The following is a 25,087-nucleotide window of genomic DNA, read 5'->3' as shown; positions in this document are numbered from 1 at the left end:
TATTTGACACTAATATGGCAGGTTAACAGCAACAGTGGACAATTGCAATCTCAGCACCACTTTGGCCATGTCATTACATCATACTATAACTGATGTGAGTAGCAATTGTATTGGTAACAGCTGTATCACTGGCAAGATGAGCAAAAACCATGTTTGCCAAATTTGTTGATCACCATTTAATAGATCTCGGAGCTGGGCTTCACAAGTGTTGTAATTTACCAATGAGAGACTTGAAATTTCTCTTTCACCAGGACATCCAATAAGAATGATTTATGATTTCATTTTAAACTTGGTTTTCATGTTTCTATTTTCAATAGTGCCCAGTGCCCATTCCATTAAGTGATTTCAGCCCCAAGACCACATTAAGTGCACAACTACCGTACACACTTAGGTGGTCTTAGTGCTTGGATCGCTTCGTGGAATGGAGCCCATGGCACAATACAGCTATCCAGGCTGTGTGTCCAAGACAGTGGGTTAATTATTAGTTGTCAGTGGTTAATTAATTTGTAAAAATTGATTATGCATGTTATAGATGAACCTGAAAGGAAGGAATATTTTCTTTAACAATGCACTCAACACATTTTTCTGGGACATATGGTTAAGAACCATATAGATAATGAGAGAGCAAACCCACTGCTGCCACACCATGGCTACTCTTTTTCGATTAACAGCAAGGGATTTTTTTTCACATGCAACATCCCACAGACAGGATAGTACACACCACAGCCTTTGTCACACCAGATGTGGAGCACTGGCTGGAATGAGAAATAGCTCAATGGTCCCACTGACGGGGATCAATCCTAGACTGATTGTGGTTCAGGTGAGTGCTTTGCCATCTTGAAGCGAGTTTATTAAGAGTTCAGACGAAAGGCCATTACACTGACATCTCTCTCACTAACCATTAACTTCTGTCCTGAACACAGAGCCCAATGTCTGAGGCATACCTCCTATGACAGCATGTTTGAATCTTAAGTAGTGGATATAAGAATTAAAATACATAAAAAGGAATGCAAAAAAAACAAGGTTTCTTTTAAACTTTTCATATAGACCGGTTCGAGTTTGTGCAGTACTCCTGTATTAGATTACATTATGCTGCTCGTGTTACAGAGCTTGTTAAATTGTTAAATCATGCTTACGGTAACTGACGTTATAGATATCCTGATCAAATTTGATTATCATTATGCTGGAAACGGGTAAACTTACAGATACCAGCAAGCAATTTCAGTGCCATTTTTTTCAGTAATTTTGTGCGTTGTTCTGTCAAGGTTTTCAATTATTATTTTTTTAAGTACTTATACTACATAATACACCGATAAAAGAATCCCAGCTCCAAGTTATTTTCATTATTAATAAATACAGTACTATTATTACACTCATAAAAAGCAACTGATATACTAATTAGCTTTTATAAAATCTATATTCCATGATCCCTTGGTTATCACCATGGACTAAATGCAAATAAACAGAGCCACATAACTATCTTTATGTTGTGTGTATAGTCTCCTCAGAAATGTTTTTTTGTTTTATCACAACATATTTTTGGTTATCAGAACATTACCAGTGGTAGAGAAATTTCTTTGGATTTCTGTATAAAGTACTGTTATTTATTCACATCAGAACTGTAATAATTACAAATTTGCTTTTCATTCAAACGTTTAGATGTTGTTTCATATCAAGTGAATTGCAATGAAATCTCGGCCCATGCTTATAAAACTTACAGAATCAACTCAGATCTTTAATGATGTCACTTGCCATGTGGTTAATGCATGCAAATTTGTATGTCGTTGCCATGGCATTAAAGTCTCAAGACTATTAGTCTTGAGTTTGGATTCTTAAAAGGTTTACAGGGCCGGACACCCGATGATGAAACAGCATTATGGTTGTTTTAAATAAATACATAACAGAATATTCCAGTTAAATCATACTGAACTCCGAACCAATAAAGTAATATTTATTCTCATACAATTTGTAGCGACTTCTTGGGGGAAATGGTATCTGGTGTAACCAATATATTAGAAGTTCAAACTTTGGTTTAAAATTTCTTTAAGCATTGTTAAAAAAAAGAAAAGCTTTGTGTTTCCAAGGATACTATTCACACATCACATATCTGTACACTATACTCTGACTTGTTCTTGCCTGACTCAGAGTTTGTTGTATCAAAACATACACAACATTGAGGCTTCTTCAACTCTTAGTATTGCTAACAGCAACAAAGTATAACTGTTTTAAAAAAAGTAAGAAAAAAAAAAAAGAGTGCATTTTTCATTAAAATCAATTTCTTATCCATATTGTTAAATGATATTTACCTGAACGGTGTTGTAAAGCTCCAGATTAATACTTTAAAAAAAGGATTTGTTGAATTGTGGACAACCTATTTCAAACCAGAATCAGAATAAAAGAGATTCCAAAAGAATGCATATGAAACCACTGTTGCGATTTTTTTCTGGCTATCTGAGCGTATCAATTTTCTTTAAAAAGTTGTATCACTATATTCAAAAGAAAAATTGATGGCAAGTAAAATTACACAGAATGTTTTGTGTAAGTGCAATTTAATTAGTATATTAATTTCTGAAAATACTAAAACCTTGCTTCATCTCAAACTGGGTCCCTAGAACTTTAATTAAAAACAAAATTCACTTGTGTTGTTTGATAAAATGAATGTTATTTCAACTATCTCTTTCCACATATGCATGCCTCAATGGAAAAGCTCTCAGTGGGATGTTACATACAACCTGAACACATCACAATTCAATATGGGGATATATATATATATATATTTACAGAAAAAACAAACATGCAAAAGCTTTGAAAACAACTGTTATTAACAATTTATGTAATGGTTTAGGTACAATTTGAAAAAAATATTCTAAACAGTAAAGAAACCATACACAATACAGCCTTTTTGGAATAATATCGCTATTTGTTTTCACCAGGTTTCAATTTAATAATAATTTTTAAAATGCTGTCAGCTTGGGTCAAACATAAATGGATAATACATACAGGAAGAATAGATTAATTTGAACACTTGGTTAACAACTAAACACCAGCCAAACCTATGTAATTTATCAGATTTAATAAAAAATTATTAAATTGTTATAGTTTATGGTGGGGGTGGGGGGTCTAATCTGTAACAAATAGCAATAAATTCCTTTTCATCCAGGATGTGATTTTTCACATTTTTATCCCATTTCAGCTTCTGTTTTTTAATGTAAAATTATTTTCACAAAGTAGATTGGATTTTATCTGAAATCCTGAAAAATTACCTTTACTTAGGTGTACCATGTAGTATAGAGGATTCAGCTTTTTAAAAATATAATTTCAATGTTTGTTTTTAAATGGGTATCACCTCCCTGTCTCATACATTTTCAATATGGCCGCTTTCCAAATACAAGCCTAAAACTACCAATTAACATAAAAGTCAAATGGCTGAATATCAAACACAGGCCCTTAATTGTAATGTTACATATATCTGTAATTAGATGTTACTCCATTGTTATCAAAATAAAGCCCTATGAAATGAGCATGGCATTAATTTTACTTCCAACATCATTTAGAAGATGATGACTTTTTTGTTTTGTTATAAATACTACTGGTAGAATAAATCAATGTGTCAATGAAATTTTGTTTCACAAGTGTGTTTTTTTTTTATATCATTTACTAACTGCAGAAAAGAAAGAGTGGAATGGATATTTAATGACAATTGAATTAAGAGATACAATGCCATCCATTATATCAATTCAAATGAAATTGGTTTTTTAAGACTGTTAAATCAGTGGCCGATTCATAATGAATTCCATGTCTATGTGAGCAAAACATTTAAATAATGTCTGCTGTATAATGAAACCATACAGTATCTTATTTTAGTAAACAATTTTGGCTGCATAAAAAGAGCATTAATATTACAAACGAACCTATCTCACGAAAGAAGACAGTTCATACATCAAACAATAGTTGAACAGTCTAAGACTGCCACTTACACAACACTCAGCCACAACCATACTAGAATACTTTATACAGTGTTCACATGTTTATAATCTCTTCACTAATCTCCATTCCTGTGGGAGTGATGACAGTTCATCAAGATGAACATTTGACCTAATTATTATACACGCCTGTATAGGAACTCTCATGTGGAGTGCAGTAAGCATTTTATCTTTAAATGGCTTCAATTTGACAAAAAACTAATTAGCATCTGGAGAATATAACCTTTTAATGACAAGTTTTCCAGCAGTTTTAAAGATTATTTTTCGCTTATATAGTAAACCAAAAAAAAAAGAAAAGAAAAATGAATGAAAAAAAGGAGTAAACTTTGTAGTCAAGTGGGGGAAGGGGAAAACATACAACAGTGAAACGTCTCAAAACCGGACCCTCTGTAAACCGGAATTCCCTCAAAACCGGACCCTCTGTAAACCGGAATTCCCTCAAAACTGGAAATTTTTCATGGTCCTTTTTTTTAAATCAGTAAAGAACTTAACCTCACTAAACCGGATACCTCTTAAAACCAGACATTTTACTTGGTACCAAGGGTGTCCAGTTTAGAGGGGTTTCACTGTATCACTTCACATGTAAATAATGTCTAATGTTCATGTTAATAAAGTCATTCATGGGAGCAAAGAAAAACAAAATTGTTCACATGATTCATGTATTACATATTTCTTTTTGTGAGTACACCATCAACAAATCTGTAAATGAAAACGACCAGTACTTAAGAAAAGCTTCTAAAGACTGGATGCTAAACTAAAGTATAGGTATGGTTAGCCTAAATTGTTCATCTCAAAACATTTATAGGCATATGCTTTTGTAATTTGTCACCCATGTTTTCACAAATATGAATACAAAATCATCAAGTAAAACATGTTTATATTTATTCCATGCCATTTCTTGTATCCTCAAAACCTGGTCATCCAATGTGTTAAACATTACAATTCACACATACACATATCAAAATAAATCAACTAAGAATTAATTCTACAAAGCACATTTGGCATCTTCTGGTACATTTTGGTTTTACTCTGCATTAATTTGTCAGGACAGAAAAGAACAAGCCTAAAGCTGCTCCAATACATTTTGATACTTTGGTCTAAAATTCAAATGCATTGGCACAATTCTAGACTTGAATTAAGAATTCAGATGGATCAATCAAATCATTTAAAGAATCCTCATAGCAGATTCAGGCATGTTTGGCCCGTTTTAAAAGAACGGCCATTTTGATTTACAGTATTGTTTCTGAAATGTAATACTATGTATTGTGAGAGTACTTTAAAACTAAATTATTAAATATTATATGGTGATTTAAAGGTCTGGATCTATCACCGACTGTTTGGTCACATCAGCATTACTTTACAGGCTACTGTTACATGATACTGTTCTCTTCTGTGCTTCGTTACCATATCCTTTCTTCTTTCTTTTGCAACTTCTTTCTTTTTTAATTACAACTTTTGAATACTAGTAACTACACACATTTGCTGCAGTGTCAATGTAAATATCATTTCAAGAATATATGAATTCAGAGTATATCACACAGAAGTACTATGGCCATGATTAGAGTACAAATTACCCTACATAACTTAATGCCTTTGTTTATAATGGGTTTCAAAAAAGAAATAAGTTGATATACTTGCTGTACTATAGACTTATAAAATGGAATATATAATAACTGTTTATATTGGCAGCTGCAGATACATGTACTTATTAACACACATAATATACCAGATTTGTCACCAATACTTTATAAGAACCCTTTTTTGTTGGCCAATAACTATTTAAAATTAAACTCGTTTAATTTTCATTTAAATCGTTTTGATTCTTTCCACTCAAACACCCCCCAAAACAACCAACATTTGTTTCATCTTTAAAAAAACAAAAACAAAAACAACACTTTTTAATTAGTATATAATATGCTCGTATCAAGAAACATTTTGGTATTCATTCTTAACTTAAACCACAGAATCTAGTCTGGTTATGGTTAGACAAAATATATGTATGGTTGGGGTTTGTGTAGTCACTAAAGATTTAAGTTCAGGTTGCAAAAAGCCACGCATACAGAATCCCTACTGTCATTTGATATTAACATGCTGTGACTTGACCTCTGACCTCTCGCCAACCTGCAGAACATTTTAAAACTGGCCTGGGATATTCATTACACATTCACAAGAATCAAATAAAAGATGCAGACACATGAACACAACAAAGAACGAGAGATGGAGGCAAACTGAAGAAAACAAACTGTTTTATTATCTAAAATTCATATTTAATGTTATGAAATGTTCATACATATTTTGTGCTTTTTGTCAACATTCTTGCATTTATGTCTTTAATTATTATTTTTAGGCATTACTAGACTGTAATATATTGAAGACCATACCTATATTTAGTTTATTATAACATAAATGACATAATGAAAAGAAACACATTTTTAGTGTATTTACCGCAGTGAAATATTCTTTCAATATTGACATTAAAGCATTATTCTCTCATCCTAAGAAACTTATTTTGGGATTTATTTTAAAAATATTTTGCCATTTGCAAATTCAAATATTGTCACCACCTTGCCACTGGAGTTGGATAGTATACTTTTGTCAATTTTAACCCAGATATAATTCTAAGACATCATCACTTAGTATATTCAATGTTTCAGTAAAAAGCTCAAATTTAATTGTATTCATATATAAAAGCACTATTACAAGTCATAAATTGTACTAATGACCCAATAGCCTGTGACATACAATATACTGTCTGTTACTTTCTGTTTTATAATTTTGCATCTTATATTTACCATCATCAAACCATGGTATAAAACATACAACAACCAAAGCTTTTCATCATGCTTGGGTGTTGTTAAACATTCAGTCATGATACACAATATTCAGGGCACAATATTTCACATGAAACACCATTCTATTCACGTATCGGTTATGCAAATTTAAATTGATGGAAACCACCAATGGGTTATAATATGAACCATTATATTAAAAAATCAAAAGTTACAAACTTAGGATCACCTGAACTATTTTGACGCATTCTAAACATTCTAATTAAAAAAACAAAAAACTTCCTCATGGCCGAATCATTTCATTTAAAATACTTTTTGAATGTCATTGTTGTACTAAACAATAGTCAGTTGTGTTAGGATGAAGTAACTCATGGGTTACGCAAGTATAATTCACATAACCAAACAACTGATTATTAAAAAATCAAATGATCCGATTTCCAGTTTCTAAGATTTTGAAATATTGTTCCCTGTAATATTCAGCATTTGTATACAGTATGAAGAAAACACTTGGATGAAGATCTTCACTTATAGCAACACAAGTATTCATGGACGATGTGTTCAGACTAATGCAGTTATTTGCAAGCATTCCAAAGCTTTCACATACCAGTATGTTTCAAGTTTTGATTCACAAAGTACAAGATGTTATAATACCTATTTGTTGACTTAGAGGATTTTCAATGATTATGAGGTATGAAAAATGACAGTAATGTGAAAACATTCTTGTAGGCATGCACCACTTAAAGAGAACCTAACATTAGTTTCTGGTACCAAGCGTATAGGCTCAATTACGAAGTCATGCAAACAACTTCAACTTTGTTTTCAAATAATCTGAAAATTGTATTATACCAAAACATTATGAGTTATATTTTTGGTGGGGAAAAAACCAAGTACATGTTATGTTAAGATTAACCAGCGATTAACAGAAATTTTCGAAAACAAAGATTGAATCAGCACAAATACAATTTAAGACATCATGTTGAAACTTGATTTACAACAACCAAAGTTATCCACATTAATCAAATCTAAAGTTTATTTTGTATTGGTACAAAAATAATTAAAAAAACAAACAAATTAGACTAACTTAGGGTTAATTTAACCAGGCCCAGCTATTATATTAATTATATGTTATTGCCTAAAAAAAAAAAAAGAACAGCATTCTTTCATTCGGTGACTTGACAGATTCATAAGGGAGCCTATAAACTTATGACCTGCAAACTCATAGCCGATTCTCCTTAACTGAAACAAAAACACAAGCATACATGTACAGTATCTACCCAGAGCTGAGAATACACCTACATCTACTAACAATTGAACTAAAGAAATAAGCAGATAGGTATAAAAAAAACCACACACATGTATATCACAAAGTGAGAATGGAAATACACATGATTATGGTGTTGTATGATTTCAGAGCTTCGCGCAACAGATGCATTTTCTAGATTATCAAAAACTATCACTGAAAAAAAGATTAACTGGGGTATGTGGGGAAACCTTAAAAAAAAAATTCAACCTTGTTTGCTGTAACTTAACCAACTCACTACTGACTTAACTTGCGCTTTATTTCAGACAATTTCTTTATTTTCATTATTACGGTAGTTTCTTCCTAAGACTTAGCATTTTTCAAATGAATCATCTGGTTAGCGATAAAAACTTTTTTTTAAGGATGGCCTGAGAAGTGCTGTTTTGTAATTAACATAAAAACACTTGTCATATATAAATTCAACAATGTATTTAGAAGAAACAAAATTATATGGTTGAATTATGAAAAGAAAATGGGGATCATCCATTTTTTGTGGTGTTCATGTATTTTACCGAGCTGTTTATCATGGTGAAACCAAAATGAACATGTAGTTTCATTAACAAAATGTTATTACAAGAAAATATGAATACATTTCATATCATTAGACACGACATAAAACAAAAACAATGTTTGGGTGAGTTTTAAGTCAAATGTGGATGATCGGCTTTTATTTTAATACAGTCACGATTTGTAAAACAAAAGAAATGGTGCAACTATGGTAACAAAATGTTCTTTGAAACATTTATATTTAGCAAGTCTGTTGTTATTTTATTTATAAGTTGTCAGTCCACGTTTACAAGTCAATAATTTTATGCAAGGTTTATTATTTGCCTGTTATAGTAATGAAACCAAAACGTTTATTTTAAACAATCCAGAGAAGTATTTTACTCATATAAAGTAAATTTAATTAAGTCCTAAATGTCAAATTGATACATTCAGACATGGTTCGTGTAATCATGTTGCCAGTTCTTAACAGAGATATGTTGCAAATGGTTATTAAACACTGTTAGTAACCTACTAACAAAGGACTGCAGCAACTTTATAAGTGTAACTCGTTTTTTTTCTTAAAGTAACTTTTAGCTGACAGTTTTTTTGTTTTTTTTTAACTGATGTTTAAAGATATTATTTTTATGCACCATTTTTACTTTAAAAACACAATGAAAGTCTATAATGCATTATGTACATTTAAAAAAAAAAATCAAAAAAATTCAAACAGTTCCGTTCAGGGTGTTCTAATTTCTGTTAACATAACGTACTAACAATGTCAAGTTCCGATAAACTGTCTGTGTAACAACGTTTAAAAAATACAGTTTTCTGATAAAATGTCATTCTTAATCACTCAACTAAAAAAAAACCCCAAAAGACAAGACACACATTCTTAACATGTTTTCAATCGGACACATTCAACGAACCTTTCATCCATCATCATAACAAGTACGCACATCACAGTTTTTCACACTAGCACAAATGAACCACTCACAGAGAGTGTAAGAAAGACAGCTAGAAAATGCATCTAATAATCCCTTTCCACAGAACATAATTATGGTTGCAGTGGCAGCAGAAATCCACACCTGCCTGTGCAGCCCAGACCATGCTCCTATTATAAAATCCATGTTTGATGGAACAATGTTATTGGCAGATATATATATACAAATGAATATGTACAGAATAAAAGAAATCAAATGTTAAAGTTCCATATCTTGAGCTTCGTCTTCGGAGAAATCGCTCATGGAACTTTCACTAGATGATGAGGCATGTTCAGTTTCATGCAATACGTCTTCGGTTGCATATTTTTTAACATATTCTGAAAAAGAAATGAAACTTAGATGGTAGACTGCAGCATGGTATGGCAGCTCATGGTAACATAATTGTGATTATTACCCCAGCAAGCATGTTTTCAGTCATTAGTATTAAGTACTTGTATACACTCAATAATCAGATATAAAGTGTGGCGATTTCTTTGACTGGTCACCAGTCGTATATCGTGGTATACTGTCTACAGGTAAGCGAACAGGCATTAAAAAAATGGTTTAGCTGAAGTGCAATCAAAAAAAACCCTGTAAATAAAGGTAAATAGGATTTATTTTTTTCCACAAAATTATTTCACAAAAAAGGAATTTTTTAAAAAGCGGAATTCTGCTAAAAAGTGGAAGAATCACATGTCTGGATAAAGCTTGTGCCAAATGAAAATTATTTTACACGCGACATAAGTTTGATAACGGGTAATTTGTTTGCTATCCTCTATATAAATCAACACAACAAAACATTATTTAATAAATACTGAAACAAATTATATGTAGATCTGTGTTAATTTCATGGTTAATAAATTTCTACTATGTTCAATTTGAATGATACAAAGCAACAATGAATTCATATTTACCTATTTCATTTTATTGCAGTACTAATTTTTATTGCTACTAAACCTGCTCCCACTGAATCTTTTTCTAACTAAATTTAACTGTTTGGTTTGACATACGAGAATGTGTCACATGAAATCACAAAAACTTATTTTTCAGCAATACCACTGCCATTATTTTTTGAAGAACAAGTTTTTTCAGCGTTTGAATGCTCTGTATAGAATCAGCGGTTGCAAAACGAAGTACTAGTAGCGTTGGAACTGACAGAGTAGGAGTTGAGGGTTTATCGAGAGCTACAAACACTCAGTAATGTGGGCACGTGGGGTGCGTGTGTGCTCTATGGGCCAAAGTCTGTTACCACAGAAGTGTGCAATGTAGTCCACTTGTAATGCATAAAGTTGGTGAAATTGTTGGCCCTAAAATAGAACAAGTATGACTCGGTGGTTTTCCGTTTTATAAAAAAACCTATTTTCCGTTTCATGTTTTTGTAAATTCCGTTTCATTTCCGTTTCAGACTACAATATGTAATTAAAGGGACATTCCCGAGTTTGCTGCAATGTGTAAGATGTTATTGACTCACAGAGACTTTTTAACGACTGTAATTACATATCAAATATATTCTTCTGCATAACATATTAGTGGCTGTATATTAAACATGTTTCTGATCGTTCTAATATATGTACTAGGTTACATTTCATTTTATTTCCTAAAAACGATTTTGTCGTATGTATGAAATTATTTGAAGACAAAATCCAGTTTGGGCCTCCTACAAATATTATGCCGACCATAAACACATTGAATATACAGACACTGATATTCTAAACAAGAAAATATATTTAATATGTGAGTTTAATCGCAGAAATATTTTATTAGTCTGAAACATCTTACAATGCAGCAAACTCGGGAATGTCCCTTTAACAATTGAACTAACACAAGTTGTGACAAATTAAAGGGTCCGAAAATTGACTGGCGTCGCTATTTGTCTTTAATTCAAAGTAAGCCTACATATTAGTAGCGAAAAATCACACCAGGAGCAAAGGCTACAATTATAATAACTACATAAAGCATGATTGTCCAACAATTAAGTGCACTGGTTTATTCAACGGGGCTTAGGGTTCACAAAACGTAAACATTTATTTTATCATCTCTTTGATAGTCTAACGTTGTCTGCAAATTGAAGTATGCGCATAACACAGTGGAAATAAAGTAACATTGCAACGTTCAGCCGGCCATTTTTTTTGCTAAACGTTTGCAAACATATTTTGACTGTTGCTTCCGGAAATGGTCATTAGGTTTAATGTGTATCTTAAAAATCTGTCTTCCAAGACAAGCGTTAGCGACAAACTGCTGGCTAAACTTACTCCAGGAAAAAACCTGTCCATCTGTGCAGGTGCAACAGACTAAGCAGTAAACCAGCCCCAAGTTCAGCCAGCAAACGTTTTGCTAACGTTCGAGAAGTATTTGATTGGTTCCCAATGTGACCATTTGGTTTACCGTGAAGTGCATAATCCAGTCTAGCATTTGCCAATAGTACTGCACACAGGTCAATCGTCAGTTTTACAGCGTGTGGCAATAGTAAAATAGTATTCATTTTATTAACTTCGCGGAAAATCGTAAATCTGTTTCCAAATGTAAATTCCGTTTCACAATGGGAATTCCGTCCGTTTTCCGCGATAGCTGAAAATCACTGGGTCTACTGTGCTCAGGAATCAAAACAAAATATATTTTAAAAACAAAGGCAATGAGCAGTAATGGACTGTATTCGAGGGAAACTCAAAGTTTTCCTGAAAAAATTAACCCATAGCAGCCTAACTATACATTCAGACAAGAACCAAGAAAATATTAACTGGAGTCTGAGCAACTATGGCTAAAATAGACGTGGGAAATTAGGGTAGTAAACGTCGCATGTGACATGCGACACCTTGTTTTGCAACCACTGAGACTGCAAGAATATCAGCACAGAAAAGGTAGGTTTTCTACTCAGTGAAAACAAAATTGGACTGCTGCTTTTTCTTTAGTGGTGGTTGAGACTTAAAATTTATATCTGATCGAAAATGAACAGAAACAAAATAAAAGTTAAATATAGGTAATAATGTCAAAGGTTTTTTGGTTACACTACTTATTGTAAAGCACTATTTCATTGGTACCTTACTGTTCACAATATTTAACAGTTTTTATTTTTTATGAGATATCTGGTTACAAGTCACTGTGCACACGAATAATGCAAAGACAAGTTTCCATAAAATCAAGTACATGTATTTTACAATATGATGAAATGTAACACACTAACTAAGACATTAGTATAATGTAAATCAAGTTAGATATGGCTACATGTATTTGGATTATTTTTTTACTATATTGTTCGGCGGAGAACAGAAAAAATAACAAACAAAATTATCAAAGATGAAACATTAACGCCTAATAGCTGTTAATATTATTTATATTTTAAAATATTAACATGTTACCTTTAACCTTTTTCCTATATTCTTCTGGTTTATGGAGATAGAGGGCAGCAGCATCTCCATTGAGCGGGTCAATGGGGTTTGGATACGTCAACAACTGAGGCAGGAACGATTCGAAAATGTTGGAAAGATCTGAATGGAAAAAAAACAAACAAGATTCTTGATTTACTATTAAGTCGGAAGTTAATATAAACTGATGGTAAGAATTCAAAATGTCAATAAAAACATATAAACAGTGATGTCCTTGCTCTTAAGTTAAAAAAACACAAAAAAAACACAAGCATTCTGAGAATACTGCTAAAACAATAAATGTCCCCTTCTTGGGCCCAACACATTTTCATACCTCTTAAGTTCAAGGGCCATTAATTACTCTGTTAAAGTTTGTTTTATTTAACGATACTGCGAGAGTACACCGATTTATTATCATCGGCTATTCGAAGTCAAACTTCATAGGAAAATCTGCTTCAGATGAAATTTGTTACATTTTTCCATTAGCAGCAAGGGATCTTTTATATGTACAAATGTACTTTCCTGCAGACAGGACAACATATATTGAAATACCAATAATGGGGCACTGGTTGGGATGGGAAAAAAACTATCAGAGAATGGGTCCATTGAAGTGGTTTGATCCTATGGTGCAACCACCTTAGGTGAATGCTCTACCGACTCATCTAAAAACTGTCCCCCAAATCCCCATGAAAGTCAAACTTGATCTGTAACTCTGCATTATAAAGCTACACACAAGAAAATGTCTTCAGGCATTGTGAAAACAAAGTCTGAAAACCTATAATATGTGAGTTAGCTAACGCAAGTGACTGACAGATTGAGAAAAAACCGTAGTCCATTTATCAGCCTTGGTGGCATCGTGGTTAAGCCACTGGACATAAGGCTGGTAGGTACAGGGTTTGCAGCCCGGTACCAGCTCCCATCAAGAGCGAGTTTTACCAACTCAATGGGTAGGTATAAGGCCACTACACCCTCTTCTCTCTCACTAACCACTAACAATTAACAACTAACCCACTGTCCTGGACAGACAGCCCAGATAGTTGAGGTGTGTGCTCAGGACAGCATGCTTGAACCTTAATGGGATATAAGCTGAAAATAAGTTGAAATGAAATGATTAGTCCATTTGGTTGGACCGGTAGGGGATTAGACAAAAGTTGCTAACCATAGCTTTTAAGGTATGGTATGTACCTTAAATTCTGTTTCATATAAAATGCATTTGGAGGTACTACAAATGTCAGAATGAACCTAAACATTGGATTTTTCAAACTGATAAATTTAGTAAGAAGTTGTAAATAATGTGTATAACAGTAGACAGCTGTAATAGTGAAAAAATATTTTACACTGCCTAGTAGTTATGAGTGCCTTTAAAGATCAAATCTAGGCAAGACTAATATTAAACAGTTGAAGGAAAGAAGAAATGTTTAATTTAATGATGCACTCCACACATTTTAATTACGGTTATATGGCATCTGACATATGGGTAAGCACCATACAGATAATGAGAGAAGAAACCCACTACTGCTGGCATGGCATAGCAGCTACTCTTTTCAATTAACAGATTATAATCTTTTCAATTAACAATAATAACAACAAATACCTAACAACCAAACTGAAAGAATCGGGAAAACGTCAACTATATAAACACATTAAGAACAAATGTGTAACTGTGGATTATCTAACACATATTAAAAGCAAAAATTTTAGACAGGCAATTACAAGATTAAGCCATCTGTGTAATCGGGGTGTAGAGGACAAAATACAATTCTTAACAAAATGCCCCTCAAATTTAACCCTTAGGAATATATTGTACACAAAAATAGAAATACAATGTGCCACGTTCTTTGTATTATTCATATATAAAGAAATAGATAGATTGATTGATTGATTGATTGATTGATTGATTGATTATGTACATACACCAGTTGTGGAGCACTGGCTGGAAGGAAGGAAATAGTTTATTTAACAACATACTCAACACATTTTATTTATGGTTATATGGTGTCAGACATATGGTTAGGGACCACACAGATATTGAGGGAGGAAACCCGCTGTCGCCACTTCATGGACTAATCTTTTCAATTAGTAGCAAGGGATCTTTTATATGCACCATCCCATAGACATGATAGCACATACCACGGCCTTTGATGTACCAGTAGTGGTGCACATGCTGGAGCGAGAAATAACCCAGAGGGCCCACTGACGGGGATCAATCGCAAACCGACCGTGCATCAAGCGAGCACTTTACCACTGGGCTACATGCCATTGCTTAAACAATATGAAATACATAAAGAGAGTTCAATACAGTTATTTAGGTTCGCACACCAAGTGTCAAAATAACTATTTGTCAGACAACGAACAGCCATAGTTTAAAATGTGTTGAAGTACCATTAAACAAAGATTCCTTTCCTAAATTAAGTTTGCTTTGTTTAATTAAACTACCGTATTGTTCCTATTTGTAGCGCCCGGGCGCGCTAATTAGAGTACTAGAACACGTTTCGTAATACGTGTGAAAAATCCTCGTATCAAACTGTCAATGCGTCTGGCTCGCTGAGACATCAAAAGCTTTGCCGCTGAGTCACTCCACCAGTGACGTTTTCTTGTTGAAATGACGTAGCGTACCATACATCGTCAGCTGATTTATCGAAATACATGGTACTGTGCACGTAGGCATATGGGCCTGCGGAGTGTATTTGATAGCTCTGGCCGGTAGTTTGTAACCGACACGTTTCGATTGTCACTGTGTACACAAATTATTGTCATTTGACTCCAGTTTTAAGTTTAGTTAAAGTTAAATTGTTGACATTTGACTCCAGTTTGCAGTTTAGTTAAAGTTATCATTTACCCGTTTTTTTAAACGGTGTTATGGTGTCGGTGTAAATACCTACCGGTATGTTTGTACTTCCGGTTTTGAACAGTGTTAATGGAGTGCCGTGCGTTCATTCTGCGTGGAGATAACAGCGACATACATTTGATAAACGACATGTGTGACATACTGTTCGCCCATACTAGTGTCGTAGTGCTTCACCTGTTTGGATTTTATTTGTTTACCAATTATAATCATTGCAAGTCTGCAGTCAGGTAAGCCAGTTTTACTATTTTACGGGTACCATTTCATGATACATTTCTCGTGATCATAGGGGGCGCTTATATTAGAGGGGGCGCTACAAATAGGAACAATACGGTACATGTAGTAACTAGCAGTAAGGAATCTTTTATATGTACTTTCCCATAGACAGGACAGCACATACCATGGCCTTTGATATAACACTCATGGGACAATGGTTGGGATAGGTAAAACAAAGTTTTAAATCAGATAATGGGTCCACCGAGACACTACATTACACTCACTTACAATGACTGTACAATCAAATCTATGTTATGCATCCACCAAAAGGTGTGTCAAAAGTGACCTTTTAAGACAGGCGGCTGCTTAATACAGGTCAATTTAGATTATATTAGATGATTTGGGAGAAAACAAATGTGGCCTCTTAACACAGGTGGTTGCTAAAACAGGTCTGACAATATTTACTCACCGTAGAGTGCAGTCCAAGCCTGGTTGATGACATCCAAACACACTGTCCCTGAACTGTAATAGAAATTAACAAATGTTATCAAGGTATCTCATCAGTGTATAATAACAAAGAAATTGGAGAAAACTTTAAATGTAATATTGAAAAGAAATGTTATTCAGTAACAAAGGCTTAATTTTAACAAAGATATGTGATATACACAAACATACATACATGTACCTAATTTAGAATTTTTAATGCAGTCAAATCTGCTTAAATGCATAGCCCACGGGAATTGTCAAATTTATGTTAATAGCCAATGTAATCGCTTGAGCCCCATTTCCTGATTATAACCAACAGTAACCTTTACAAGTGGACAGTCTATCTTCCTCTTAGTGCAAAACAAACGCTGCATTTGTCACAACAAAGAATGCTAATATCTGTATATACTTCATGTTTATACATGTTTTTAAAAATAGTAATAATAAATAAAATAACATTCAGTATGAATGTTGTAAGATTAAACAGACTAATTTTATTTTATTACAAATCACTTTGTACTTCATTGCATACAGCTTTTCCTCGGAGAGAATTTAAAAAATCTGATTGTATTCATTGCTTTAAAGCAAAGTTATTATGATATTAATTATTACTAGAAATAGTGTGATCTGCAATTAAAATAACTCTCAATCAAATTTAATGACTTTTAAGTCCACAGCTATTGTTCTTAGGAATGACAAGTGTGTTGTGTGAAGTGAAACAAGTATTGCTTGGCAGAGCTTACATTGTATTAATAGTTTTGGGGGGTTTTCATAATTAAATATTTTATCATTATTAAATATTTTATATTGAATTCATTGGCTTACTAAAATGGATTGTATTTTCTGTAATTATCTAGTAGATACATAAAAAAAATTTCCTTTACATTATTGCAGACGGGTTTTTTTTATCTTGATGTTGTTGGCTTATTGAAATGCCTAATTATGCCATAATTATCTTATAGACTTATATTAACAGGCCTATATATCTCTTTTTTATGTTATTCACTGTACAGAAAAACAAATAACAAATAATTAGTTTTATTATTCAGGGACGAAATGGCCATTTGCCAAGTCTATCTTGTAGTCTTAGCTGATACTTTATGTAAGTGCATGCTGGAATATAAAAACAACAAAGGATTTTTTCTAAAGGTGTTTGAGCAGTTAAATGATTTTGGTTGTGGGTAGTTTTTAGAAAAGTTTAAGTGATTTGCGAGAAATAAGAACAAATCGGATCTTCATTCATGTACTGCAATAAACGTAAGTGATTAATTATCAACCGTGTGCACATTAGTCGTTTATTTAAAGACCCACTCAACACATTCGTAGTCTAACAACAATACACATCGTATCGGTGGGTTTTTTTATATTTATTTTTCTTTTGATATTTGTTACTTTATTAGTAGCATTTATGAAATGTATTCAGTATAGTTGACAAAATTTTAATTGTGAAGTCATAATTTTATGAGGATGTACATAGCTATTATTTAACAAAGAATATCAGCCTAGTCTAATCAATGATTTGGGTAAAAAATTAAAGATATCTGGATGCAAAATTTTCAATTTTGTTTTTGTTTTCACATGGAATAAAATCTTATGTTATATAATTTAAACAATTTTAATGCTAAACGGTTCTGTGCAGCAAAATAATATGCAAATATCTTGTTTATTCTATAAACCGATATGCAGATAAGTGGATTGCACTGTATATCAGTTTATTGGGTTAGAACATAAATAAACACTGGCACAAACATTTAAGTCATGTAACATATACACATATTTATCCTATAACTTACCCATGATATCCATGTCATAAATCCATGTGAAAATTTAGTTTATTAGCCTGGTTAATAATGGAATGCAAATTTAAAGGTATATTCACATTTTCAAGGTCTCTCAGTAATAATGTGTTGCTGTGAATGGGTCATTTGTTTACAAGCCATCAAGACCTGTACACCTGAGCGTAATGTTTTCATAACATGTAGTGATGTCATATTACTGATGGATGTGACTTTAGTACTGTAATTTACTAAATATCGTATGAAAATGTTATTTTACAAGTATTATAGGATAAATAGAATTCGCTACTCATGTTTTTTAATATGTAAAATATCAACCTCATCTAGTCAATTGGTATTTGTGGTATTTGTCTCGACAAATACCAATACCAATTAACGTAGACTCGGTTGATATTTTTACATATTAAAAACACTTTTGACAAATCCTCTATATATATCATGTAATATGTCTAGATAGCAATTCATTACACCAGTTTAGAAGTTAATTTTCAATACTTACACTTCATCTATATTCGGATGGTAAATTCTATTCATAAAACCTGGAAATATAAGTATACAGATTTAATGAAACTGAATTTCAAAACTCTGTAAAAAATAATAATTTTTAGTCTCTCAAATTATATTCACACAAGAATAATTTGAATTCAAGTTCTAAAACAGTACTGCAGACAATGACCAGGCCACAAGAAAACGAAACATAAAATATAAGTATAAAATCCAGAATTACAGGTGTGCGCGCAGGAAACTGTTGTGAGTGAAGTTTTTAAGAGTGGTTTGGTTCATTCTCCCTCTAAAAATAATTTAAAATAAAACAAAATTTGCTTGGTGTAGGTGGGTTTTGCCCCTGTCTGTACATGTGCCTAAATTAGGTTTTAAAAAGTGTGAAATCTACAAATTATTATAAAGGGCAGTTTTGATTTAATGCACAAAAATCTGCTGATCTGACACTTATTAATTTCAATGTCCTTCTTTCAAACTACCTATTGATGGTGACTTGAATGGATATTTTTCTGGAAGATCAACCCGCACTTTCCACACTCCTCCTTCATAGGGGGCTGAAAAACAAAGTTTTAATTAGGTTATCTCTGTTCTTCAGCATCATACCAAGTCATACTCAGGAAAATGTTCAGCATCACCTAACATAACTGATCTATATCAAATGATATGTAAAAACTGTAAGATTTACGCCAAGAATTAAAATGATTTGTCTGAAGCATATTTTTATACATTATTTAATACAATAAACACTGGAGGTAAACAACTTATACAAACAAATCAGGTAATTATTGATATACAGTGGATTCGGTCAAGACCGGCATCTGTCTAAACCAGATTTGTGTGTGAACCGGCACAATTTCAAAAACCCATTCAAGCAAATTTTAGAAATAAAAAGTTACCAATTTTATTATCATGAATAGAACTCTTCCTAAACCTGATGTTGTTTATTCTGGATTTCAGATACAAATTCAAGAACAAAAGAACAATTAATTAGCTCTGTCTATGCCAATACACAATTTTACCTGTTTAACAATGATGGCAGTTCCCCAGAAAGTGAAATGAAATCATGGTACCTTTTTGAAGACTTAATAGACAATGAACCACACCTGTTGTAATGTACCCAGTTGTACAGACTTTCATTAATCAAATTGTTAATAGGGTAAAGTGTTTTAAATATACCACAGAAATATGGTGCAAAATAATGACATTTTCAAAAGTTGATTGTAACTCGGACACATATGCTTTTTAGGTTTCTTTACACCAGTGTACTCGCTTGTCCCTACAGATTAGTCATATTTCATTTATCTTGAATTTCACTGGTTTCTTGGTTAATGCAAATATCTTTCAGGTTTATATGTACCAAACACCAAAGCAACATAGCAAACAAAGCTTAGCCTTGCTTTCACAAATGTCTTACACATAGTTCAAACATTTGGTGAATAGAAGTTATGTTTCATTTATGTTGCTAATTTTGCAAGAACCAAGAACCATAACTCTGAATAAATATATACTGGCACTCTGTGAAACCAGCACATTTCGTCGGTCCCAAGTGAATCCGATTTAGACAAGAGTCCACTGTATTGTACATAGATTTAATTCCCCTTATTAACTCCATGATTTTTTTAATTTGATGAACAGTTCCATAGTAAAACTAAAATAATTCAAAATGCTGTTAAGTGAATGATGTGAATGTCCGTTATTTAAACAGCTGTTGGGACCATGTCATTCCATGAAAAGAGTTTATGGTGTACATACACAAACTCTGAGCTAGCTTTGGGTGATTGAGCAGAAAACTACACCAAATTATTTATTAAACTATGGTTATTTTTTAACAAAACATCTGTTATTAGTATTTATCCTATAACTATCCATGTCATAAACCCATGTGATAATTTACTTTATTAACACGGTTAATAATGGTATGCAAATTTGCAAGGTATCAAGGTTATGTGTTGCCGTAGGTGAGTCATTTGCGTAACGTTTTCAAAGATTTGTTTAAAATGCGTGACGTCAAACTAATCTGCGCTAATCGTGATGACGTCATATTACCGATGGCGGTGACTTTAGTACTGTGATTTACTAAACAATTAATTAAAATGTTATTTTAGAAGTGTTATAGGATAAATAGAATTTGCTACTCGTGTTTTTTAATATGTAAAATATCAACCTCGTCTAGTTAATCGATATTTCTCTCGGCAGAGCCTCGACAAATACCAATTAACATAGACTCGGTTGACATTTTCCATATTAAAAAATACTCGTGACGAATCCTCTATTTATTACATGAAATTATTTTACCAAATTAAAATATAAAATTTTCCAATGTTTAAAAAAATTAACATAAATTGTCAAATTTGGCAAGTGCCAAAAAAGAAAAGAATGCAGAGCTTCTAGATTATGGTAGCCCCACTGCTGTGGCTAGTGATATTCAATGTTGGGCTTTTAAATAACTACTATTGCTATGCCCGACGGCTAGTGAATTTTTGTGTGTGTCAAAAGCTGCATTTAAATCTACATGTCTTTTGTAAATATGAATATACTGCCCCCTACCCTCTTCCAATCTAGGGTTTTAAAGCTATATCTCCATTAGGTGACATATCCGATTATTCCTATTAGTAAAATTGTATTTACTTAAAGCAAGGCTAGTGAATTTTTAAAATCACTGATCCCATGGCTAGTGGATTTTTATAACAATTCTAGAATCCCTGCATTGCATAAATAATAATTTATAGTTTAATATTGATACTCACTCCCCGATGGTCCATAGAACTTCACCATGAATTCATTCAGTCCTCCTAGTATTGTCACTTCATGCTTGCTTTCAATTCTGTGGTAGTGTTAAGGATGTAACAATACTATATTAAAAAAAACCCCAACTTATTTCCTCCAATATGTGCCAAGGTACTTACTCTTTTCAAAATGTTTCCAGACCTGGTGCTTATTGGAGACCAGCACTTATTTGAGGTTGGGCACTTATTTTTTTTCAAGCAAATTTTAGAAATAAAAAGTCACCATTTTATTTATTTTTAAAGCTTTAAATTCAAACTGTAAAATTCTCATTCCAGTCTGTGCACCATGACTGGTATATCAAAGGTTGTGGTATATGCTCTCCTCTGTCTGTGGGATGGTGCATATAAAAAATCCCTTGTTACTAATGGAAAAATATAGCAGGTTTCCTCTCTAAGACTATATGTATCCAATAGCCGATGATTAGTAAATCAATGTGCTCTAGTGGTGCTGTTAAACAAAAGAAACTTCTTCAAACTGTAAGCACAAATTATTATTTTTTAATTTAGCATGTCATATGCTTATGCAGTGGCGTAGGAAGGTGCCAAAAAGTGGGGGGCACACTTTTATATTTACACATTTACAAAACAAAATATCTGAAAAGTGGGAGACACATACCCCCCCCCCCCCCCCCCCCACTTCCTATGCCAGTGTTATGCTGTTTAACTTGAAATGATAGTCACTACTGAGTGTGCCCTTACTCACAGGCCTACTCTTTTCACATAAAAATCAATGTCTTCGCTAATTCCACATCTTTGTCATCTATTATGGCCTATCTTAGCTGACATTTATTTGAGGTCCAGCATTTCTTTCTTTCAAAAGGCTAACAGACCAGCACTTATTGGAGGCCCAATGCTTAAAAGGAAATATAGTAAGATAAAATTGCAAAACAAAAACACCCTGGGAATACTTTGTCCAATATTGTGTCGCAATTCACTACACAAGGTTGAGATATCACTACCCAATTTTAAAAAGTTAAATATGTTTAGTAATTGAATGGTAATTTTAAAACTGATTAGCAATGGTTGCAAATCAAAATATTTAAAACAAAATGTTTCCTGACATTAAGAAGATATTTCACATACAAAGTATGATAGCCTAGATATTGTAATATGTTTTTGTTTTCCTTCTTTAACTGTTGTTAATACTGAGAAACTGTATTCTTAACTAGAGAGAACAGTCATTTGTTACCGATAATATTGGGTTTTGAAGCTGCCATATCTTGCCTTTCCATCCTTAACATTGTTTACCGACATTGTAAAACACAAACACAAGTACACTTTCAATAAACATGTGTTTTTACTATTGACAAAAATGTGACATACATTTTACTTGTATATGTATAGCCTACATAACCATGGGTAATAAAAAAAATAAAAAATCCAGAAAACTTTGAAAAGATTTGAAATGTAGACGTTACTATGAGCTTTTCATCCAACAGGGAGAGGAACAATTTATGTAAAATAGCTGATAATGGATCCCTAACTGCTAATGGAAAATGTAGCGGGTTTCATCTAAAAATTAAAGGTACTAAATGTTTGACATCCAACAGCTGATTACTTAATCAATGTTCTCTAGTGGTGTCATTAAATTAACTTTGTTTATTGATTTCCATGTTTACTGAATCTGTAAAATTTCCTGTCTTAAAGGCTTGTGTACTTATGATTTTTAGTCAAGCATATGGAATGCATATTTTACATCGATACAATCAATTTGTATATGTTATTCAGTTGAATGTGCATTAGCCTATACCAACATGTTAAATATTATTACCACATGGTCAAGAGTCATATGTAGCTGGATGTGATCCAGAACAGGGCTTGAACTTAAGAATTTGTCCCCACAGCAATTTTGTAAAGAATTGCCATGGGTGAAACAGCCCACCGATGGTAATTTTGAGCCTGCCTATGGCAATTATTTTTTTAAAGTGACATTTGCCTCAAATAAACATGATCAAAAGGTTATTTTGCTCTATGTAGACATATTTCAAATGCACAAATATTGAATACTGGCAGATAATATACACTAGGTGTATACATTTTGTCATTATTATGGAGCTTTACCGACAGCATTTTTGTGCCGTCGGTAATGATCTTTACCTATGGCAATTTATATCTCAACAACGGCCGTTGTTAAGTTTGAGCCCTGCAGAATGCAGAGAACTATTACTATATTGCATAAATATTAATACTGTTACACAAGAGAACTTGTAAACATTACTATTCATGAGTAGTAAGTTTGTTGACTGGCAAGTTAATTTCCATGGTACTTTTGTAGGAAATATAAAATACATGTAACAGGGAATATGCAAGTTTCAGAGCTCTCTCTGCAATGTTTAACAGTAGTTGATAATCGAGTCGAAAGGTTATTAGCACGGTCATTAATAAAAAAAAATATATATATAAAAATCTAAATATTCCCTGAAACAGAAATGCAAAATGTTGGTCAGCTGTTTAGGTGAGAACAATAACTTTTCAACATACATTTACACTTAAAACAAAATTAACAAAATATAAATTATATGTTGCAAACATAAAAGTCTTTAGGCTTAGCTTGGAAAACTTTTAAAATTTAATGTTTTTAAATATACTGTTGAGGGTTCGGGAAAGGCGGTAATTATATACATATATCATTTCCCCCAACAAGAGATACATCAGGATAACAAATAAAAATATTTGGACCTTTTCAAACTGAATGTTAAATAAACAAATGACAGGTAACAATCTGACCCAATTGCCTATTTCACTGTTGCCAACATCCCGACATCCCTCGCCTATTTTGGAACATTCTTGTTAGCTATAAACAGATCTTGGATATGACAACAAAAAACAGTCATTTTAAACAGTGTATCGTAACAACACTATGAATAAAGGGTATAACTAAGTAGATTTCTTTCCAAAAGTTAGAAGCAACGAATATTAAGGCTCTTACATAAGAATCAATAATACCAGACAACTGACAAAATGACCTTATTTGTGCCTTGGTAAATATGCTAGAATAATCGTGACAGATCAACAGCATATTTTATCAAATTCGCAGGGGGGTTAGCGTATACAGTTATAAAAGATACAGTTTAACCACATCTGTGTCCATTCGCCGCTTGCCGGGACTCGGAGACGACATTCTTACGCACTATTCACGATAGCAGATACAGTCTTTTCACTTCCAAAACAACAACAGCTATGGCGGAGCAGAGATCTGCTAGGGGAGTGACGTATCACTATCACGTGGTACAGAATAGTCACGCCCATATATTAACAATATCGCTTATTTATTTAAAATAAAATCTAATTTTACTTACATACTTGACCATAAGAATTTCATAATGTTTCAAATTTGTAATATCAACAATCGTTGTGGTCAACGGTAGATTGGGTGGTTATATTCATGGTTCAAAGTTCACAGGTCAACATTGATTGGCAGTTGACCTATTCTATCAGCTGTTAGATGTAAACAAACCCACATGATTGTAACGCGAATGTTGTCTATCGTCGAGCGTCGGATCTATTCTTGTCGTTAGCGACCTGTTACTGTTCAAACAAATATCACTTAAAATAAA

General features: G+C 32.8%; 1 protein-coding gene across 1 annotated transcript; it reads right to left on the bottom strand.

Moving 5' to 3' along the window:
- Positions 1-1,240: 1,240 nt before the first annotated feature.
- Positions 1,241-24,729, bottom strand: LOC121369069 (ubiquitin-conjugating enzyme E2 H). Its single transcript, XM_041493899.1, has 7 exons — positions 24,599-24,729; positions 21,492-21,568; positions 19,224-19,298; positions 18,743-18,782; positions 16,431-16,483; positions 12,895-13,023; positions 1,241-9,876 (listed from the first exon to the last, which is right to left on the bottom strand). The coding sequence occupies exons 1-7, from the start codon at positions 24,649-24,651 to the stop codon at positions 9,758-9,760; spliced, it is 546 nt and encodes a 181-aa protein (XP_041349833.1). The 5' UTR covers positions 24,652-24,729; the 3' UTR covers positions 1,241-9,757.
- Positions 24,730-25,087: the final 358 nt, after the last annotated feature.

Source organism: Gigantopelta aegis, chromosome 3, assembly GCF_016097555.1.
Source record: "Gigantopelta aegis isolate Gae_Host chromosome 3, Gae_host_genome, whole genome shotgun sequence".
Taxonomy (NCBI): Eukaryota; Metazoa; Mollusca; class Gastropoda; order Neomphalida; family Peltospiridae; genus Gigantopelta; species Gigantopelta aegis.
Note: the sequence above shows the minus strand (reverse complement) of the source record. Positions and strands in the feature narration are given on the sequence as shown.

Bases quoted from the DNA above. Each gene is read 5' to 3' on its own strand.
- LOC121369069 (XM_041493899.1), bottom strand. From the start codon at position 24,651: ATGTCGTCTCCGAGTCCCGGCAAGCGGCGAATGGACACAGATGTGGTT. The intron at 16,484-18,742 runs GTAAGTATTGAA...TTTCTATTACAG, and splicing joins CATCCGAATATAGATGAAGT to TTCAGGGACAGTGTGTTTGG. The intron at 9,877-12,894 runs GTAACATGTTAA...TTTCTTTTTCAG, and splicing joins ATATAGGAAAAAGGTTAAAG to AATATGTTAAAAAATATGCA.